At 38.0% G+C, this 7,236-nt stretch overlaps 1 protein-coding gene across 1 annotated transcript; it reads right to left on the minus strand.

Moving 5' to 3' along the window:
* Positions 1-2,315: 2,315 nt before the first annotated feature.
* LOC113227375 (serine protease inhibitor 77Ba-like) lies at positions 2,316-3,515 on the minus strand. The gene has a single exon (XM_026460270.1). It carries the CDS (start codon positions 3,513-3,515, stop codon positions 2,316-2,318), a length of 1,200 nt encoding a protein of 399 aa, XP_026316055.1.
* Between the last annotated feature and the right edge of the window lie 3,721 nt (positions 3,516-7,236).

Consider the following 7,236-nt stretch of genomic DNA (forward strand, 5'->3'; position numbering starts at 1 on the left):
GTCCAGAGCCCGCTGGCCTCACTAGGGGATCAGGCGAGCAGCGAACTGCCTTCGCCTTCTCCCCGTCCGTCTGCGCCGAAGCGGGTGCGCGTCCGCCGCGTCCTCGCGCACCCGCTCCGCGGCCTCCTTTTGCGACATAACCTCTGCGCAAAAGGAAGCCACCGCCTCCCAGGGCTATCGAGCATGGCGGCAACCACGCTCGGTAGCGAGAGGTCCTGAACGTGTCCGACTTAGCGGAACTTACCCTAACGATGCATAGCTGAAAGATCGTTAAACAATTTCAATATTCTAAATCTGGGTTGTGGTTTTTTATGATATCTCAAAAAAAATTTTTCACCTAGCCGAGTTTTAGTTAGCGGGCGGCAGTATAAGCACATGGGATTTGTCAACTTATGTCTCAGGGTGACGGGTGCAGTGGCAGCGCCCCTTATACCTACGCGATTTACAGCTTTGATGCCTGCCCTGTACGTCTACGGCGTACGGCGAGTACCTTACGCTGATTGGCAAATCTTTTACCACGATGATAAGCATTAGTTTATGCCATACGATAAGAAGAAGATGGGTCGGCGTGTCTCTTACCAGTTACCACCAGGCGTACGACTTCCTCGTTCCGTCACTTGGTGTCCCAAATGGTGACATTATGGGGGTCCCAAACTATCTTCAAATCTTTAAGTTGACCATAGTATAGTTATATAAATGGGTGTGTAATGATGGATATAACAACAAATATATTATTTCGTTATAGAAATACTTGAAGCGCCTAAGTCAATAAATTAGCAATTATTCTTAGCGAACTTTTAACTGTTTTTAAAAAAGGAGGAGGTTCTCAATTTGATTTTATTTTGATTGTATGTTACGTGATAACTCAAACTGAATTGACTGTTGAGGTCGGTTTTTTAGTACTCTGTACTGAGAATATTTCATCGTGTCATTTGGGTCTTTTTTTACGACATCAAATGACGATGACGGGACAAACAAGTCGTGCGCCTGGTGGTAAGCGACACGCCCGTTCGTGACTGTTGTAGTGCCACTCGGAGCTTTATAACACAACGATCTAAAGGGCACAGCGCCTGTCACCCTCAGACATAAGTTGACAAGTCCCATATGCCTGTAATTTCACCAGCACCCTTCAAAATCAGAATGCAATAATGCTCACGTTATGCTAGGCGGTGGAAATAGCTAAGGTGGAAAGTACTTCCTTGGATGAGCTCTTTCATAAGGAGCTCCACTAAGGAATGTAATAAAAAATAATCTTGATGAAAAAATGATGAAAACATCTTGATGTACATTATAGTAATTTTGTAATTCTGACTGATTTGAAGAGCGCGCTACAACATGTGATTCGATGTGCCTCGTCAATATGAGGCCTACCGATAGCTTACAACATTATTCAATCCATGTATGAGTTGACTACACAAAACAAAAAAGTGATGCTCCAGTGGATACCATCGCATACCGGTATAGTTGGAAATGAACGAGCTGACTCCTTGGCGCGAAGTGCAATATCTGAAGGCGTACAATTTTTTTGTTTACCATACTTTTCAGAAAGATTGGATTCGGTGAAAAAAGTTGTGCCGAGAAAAATGGAAGGAGCATTTTGACGAAAGATCACTTAGTAAAGGAATATGGTACAGAACAATACAACCTGGTCTATCGCGGGGTCCCTGGTTTGCGGGTACTGGTCTAAGTAGGGAGTCCATTGTCATGGCTCATAGGCTTCGATCTGGGCATATTCCACTAAATAGTTTTAAATACCTAATGAGGATAATAAATTCTCCTAAGTGCGAAGAGTGTGACCGCGTAGAGGACGTTTACCATGTGATGGCGGAATGTGCACGGGTCGAAGCAGAACGGAGCCAGTTTTTCATGCAGTTCCTGAACCTCCATCGAGTCAATGTCGGTACCTTTAATAGCATCCTTTCCTCGCCCACATCGGACGTGGCTAAAGCACTATATAAATTAGTAAATAAGTGTATCAGTAGACGGTAGCAATGTAACGCAGAACGATAGGGGTGGCATATTCACTGTGTGAAAAAAACCTTCAATATTTTAAATAAAGGCAAAAAAAAAATAGACATAAAATGATAATAAACGAATTTTATATCTGAAATATAATGTCCCATCACGCGCCCCAGAGACACACCGCTTTTGTTCGTTCGTTCCCATCGATTTTGGTAATATTTCCGTTTTATTTTTTTTAAATATCGTTATCTGTGAGCAACTTAAAAAGCACATCACATACATTAGTACAATATATATTTTTTTTATTTTCTCAACGTATAAAACAATTAATTTATTCATTTCATATACATAGTTTAGTAAATAGTAGGTTTAGAATAAATTCCTCCAAAGATAACAGTTGTTGTCGTTTTTTCTATAACAAAGTACAAAAAAGGTCTATTAGCAGTAAATTTAGGTGTACTTATTCTATCTGCAAGATGAACTGTAGTCAATGCTGACGCAACTGTACCAGATTCTGTTACATCTATATCTGCTTTATGTATAACAGCTGACACAAATATATCTTCACTAGTCACTTTTTCAAAAGAAGCTAATTCAGGGTAAAAAATGTCAAAAACACCCATATTATTCAAAGGCTTGTTCAAAGCGACATTTGTACTTATCTTAAATCTAGGTATTTCAATTTGTATGTCTTCCAAATCCATTCTTTTTATATCGTCTTCGAGTTTTTGTTGTACATCTTTTAAACTTATTTTGGCGAAGTTTTGATATACATCCGCTAGCTTCACATTTCTGTGCGGAAGAATGAACAACATCGAATATTTGTCGTCATCTCCATAAGGGAGTTCTAATACAAAAGCTTTTAAATCACGTACGTTTGAGAATGGTAATGGAGCCACTTGATACATCATATTCACTTCACCTATCTTTTCCATGTCTTCATTGTAAAAAGGTTGTACTGTTGTTTCCGATTTGTTGAACGGTGAATTCCACAGTCCTTTGAAAGATATGACGTTTGTTATTAACATTCTGGATTCAGCAAAATCTTCAGATGTTAGAACATTAGTCATTCTTCCACCTCCAGTTTTCTTTATGTAACTATTTGCTTTCTTAGCGGCTGCATTTGGATTGTCGAAATCAAAAACCTTAACAGTAGCGTCGAACTCTTCTTGAACCATCTGTTTAAACTGGGGATATATTACAAAATCATCGTCTAAAAACACATAATTCTTACTCGTCAATGTAACTCCTTTAGTTTTTGGGTTCAACACCGTTTCGGTGAGCTTCTTATATCCTTCTATTAACTCATTTTCGTTTCTTGGCAGTATGAAAGCTCGGCTTAGTTGTTTATAGCTTTCTCCCGTGGCTCCTAGTGCAACACCAATCATAAGAGTCCAGATTCCAAAAGGTGAAATGACAATATGTCCATCAGTTTCCAGTTGAGTGAAATGGATCAGCTCAATACTGAAATTTCTTGGTCTATCACTAAAATCCACTTCGCAAGAGCACTTTGTAAAAATTGCAAATATTACACCGATGTTTAAAAGATGCATCGTGTTACCTCGAATGTGAATTGTTTGGAACTAAAGCAGTCAAAACTTCAGATATGAGCAATTTAGACTACAATTAAGGTATAATTAACTAAGTAGCACGACTAATATGTCACATTAAGTTTTTGTGGAACGCTTGTCTAATTGTTTTCTTCATTATTTTGTCGAATACATATAATTGTTACACGTAGCACATTTTATTTAGTGACTTACATTATAGCTGGTGACTGTCCACACATCAAAGAGATCAACCGATCTCAACAGTTGGTTTCATTTGAAATTCCACACATTATATACGATTTTGATTATAATTATTAATACAAAGATCGAACACTCAGAAAAAACACTCCTTCAAAAAATTCCTTCGATCCGGTTGGATTCGAGCCGACGTCTTCTTGCATACCGTGCCAGACGCTATACCAACTAAGCCACGGAACGAACCAACAGACCTCACGAATTTTTCTATGTGCTTGCGTCGTGTCTTTGTACTTGGTTTTTCAACGACTTTTTAGTCGTAGCGCCATCTATGAGAAATCTATGACAGATTTATCACCCAGTTAGTACTTTTACAGCTACCAGTCCTGGCGAGAGATGTCGCTATTCACTGTATTAATTATAATTTTATATCAATAAAATATTAATCGATTTTGATTAATTAAATTTCACATATTCGCTGTCTCCATCAATCACTATTTTTCTTATTATACTATCGCATTGGTATATATCATTTTCGCATAGTGCGTATTATAAAATAAAGACAATTGTGTATTTTGCTACGCCCTTGGAAGGCTTACTAGTATTTCCAGCACAGGTTTTTCCATTTTTTAAGTACCAGCTACCATAATATATTATATAGTGAGAAACTGAAACACGGTTCCCTGAACAATTTTTCGAAATGGCGCTTTCACCCTTTTTACATAACACCGACGATATGTTCTTATCAACTGACTGAACTTGTAATTTCAATAAAAAAACTGATAAGCAAACTTTTGAAGTCGGTTTCTTTTAAATAAAAAGTTACTCTTTGACACTTTCTTAATGTGCACTATGCATATTGTGTAGCGTATTGTTTTTATGCAATTAAATTATTATTATTATTATCAATAATGCAAAATCAATCTCTACCCGCTCGACAAATCTTTATTTAGTAGGGAATAAAAAGAATTTAAGAAAAAAGTGAGTCCATCAATTTTTGATTTTCAAATAAAAAAATTAAATAACCGACCAGATTTTCGAAAGAACGCTTCATTATTTTGATAATTTTTGTAACGTTAAATTGGCTTGTGTATTTGGCTGTCATGACGGCGTGAAGGCAGAGCAGCGCCGGGCCTAGCCCATGGGCTAGTGCCTACTAGTTCATTACCTTGGCGCTCTCTAGTAGGCACGCAATCAAAATGGAAAACATACAGTTATAGTTTCCCCAGTTTCCGATTCGGGTGCAAACGGCGTAATTATAAATGATGTTGGGAAGCAATAGTCCGTTTACTTCGCTGCAAGTGACACAGGCTCTTTGGAGGCGTCGCGCTCGGCGCCACCTTGGTCCCTGCGCCCGTGTGCACGGTCTGATTCACAATATCGAAAGTCGTAACATCGATGGTCTTTACATCAAAAACGTTACATCGATTGGTCGCTACAGCGAAAGTTTGTTAAATCCTTGCCACATAGACGGGACACTGTATCCATCGGCGTCGCATCGATTTCTGCTTTCTTTCTTCTCTTTCTTTTTTTCTCTATTTTCGCGATTAGAAAAGTAGTTCGTTAATGCAAGCTCGGTTCGATTGTGTTTTTATGTTCGCATGCCGTTTTTATGTTCGTTTTCACGGTAACGTATCACAAAATTGAATTTATTTTTTTCGACGTTAACGTTTGTTCGAATTTTCATTGCCCCGAAAACGAATTATAACGAAACTGTTGTTTTTTCAGGATATGTTGGATGTTTATCACAGACACGAAAAAAACAGTTAGGTTTAAAAGAAAAAACATTTTCCACTCAAAATTACTTTCGACCATAGAGGGAGAATTGTGAAAATTCGAGCTAACGTCGTTTCTGGAAAATGTCATTTTGGACTTCTGATAGGTAACTCGTTTTCTCATATTGTGTAATTTATTTATTTTTTAATTTTAAGTAAAAAAAATATTTTGACTAGTTAGTTAGCCGGGCTCACAGCCGCCCCCATTGCTGTGCCACCCGGGGCCAAGGCGCCTTCTGCACCCCTCACGCTACGCCACTGACTACACCAAAGGTCTATATAAAGACGTGTGCTACATCGTCATGATACGTCGCACATTCTGAACCTTTTTTTAATTTTTTTTTGTAATATCACGTGACGGGACGAGCAAGTCGTGGATCCATAACAATCATAAACTAAGAATATTCAAAGTAGGAAAATATAAACCGTACGTATGATTATAACCTACCATTGATGTGATTTACAGTCATTATAATAATGACATTATTCCTGGATTCAGGATTGGGTAAAATGCATATTATATATTAATTAAATTAATTACATGTTTTTATGATACTAATTGACGGGATGAACCAGTCGTGCGTCTGGTAGTCCATAACAGTTGCAATGCCGCAAACAGGTTAAAATCACAAAGATCTGAGGGGCACTGCCACTGCGCTTATCACCCTAAGATATATTAAGCTGGCCATTTGAAAAAGCCAGCACAGAGGTCATAAGAAATCACAAGATTTGGAGTGAAGGCCGCGTCTTGCAGATGAGGTACGCATACCTCTAGTATATTTATTTATTTATTACATATTATACCGAACGCAAGCTAAATGAACAAACAGTATTAAGTAAATTACAATATTGAACAAAATATGAAAATTGATGATTACATTTTAAACTAGCATATAATACCTATTACATAATACTGCTGTCCCTGGTCAAGGACTCCAGATAGCGTCCTGCGGAAAACATGAATTTTGACTCTGAGCATGCGAAAAGGTCCAACGAGTAGTCAAAGTTAAGAGTCTGATTTAGGTACTTAAGTGCTCGGGGCAGAGGGGCCATCTCACTCACTCTACATCGCGTGATAGGTATTGCAAATAACCTCATTCTATGAGCCTATCTTGGTCAACAAAAATGGGTTGTATATTATTATTCCCCGTACCAGTCGAAAAATATAAGTTAAGGAGTAATATCCGTACATCTTCTTGTATAAATTTCTAGCAAATGTCTTTTGAATTTTTTCTAATGTTTGTGTGTGGTTGTGGTGGACGGGGTTCCAAATGATAGCGTTACATTCCAATGGATTACATGGGATGGCAAAGGAGGAATTGTAAAGGTCTGAAATGTCTTTAGATGAATTATTTTTGAATCCTAGCCATAGCTACATCTGTCTCTTCAAAGTAAAGTCAATATTATATTACCTTATGTACTAGTATATTGTTTGGTTTAAGTTTAATGATTGACTTCCTGTATGGATTTTTCCTACAAAAGTTATTGGAAAAATCGTGCTCATTTAAGCAATTAAGATAACCGGAGTTATTTTTAACTAGAATTTGCCATGGTTGGTATTTCTAAGTATATAGTGAGCCACACGTACATTTTATTTGACGATCTCCGTGGTTCAACGGTACGCATTTTTTAAATAATATTATGAGACGGGACGATCAAGTCGTGCGCCTGATCCTAAGCTACACGCCTGTGCATAACAGTTGCAGTGCCACCCAGAGCTTTAAATCGCAAAGATTTGAATGCACTGAGGGAGA

The sequence above is a fragment of the Hyposmocoma kahamanoa genome, unplaced genomic scaffold, assembly GCF_003589595.1.
Source record: "Hyposmocoma kahamanoa isolate Upper Pololo Valley unplaced genomic scaffold, ASM358959v1 210, whole genome shotgun sequence".
In the NCBI taxonomy this organism is placed as follows: domain Eukaryota; kingdom Metazoa; phylum Arthropoda; class Insecta; order Lepidoptera; family Cosmopterigidae; genus Hyposmocoma; species Hyposmocoma kahamanoa.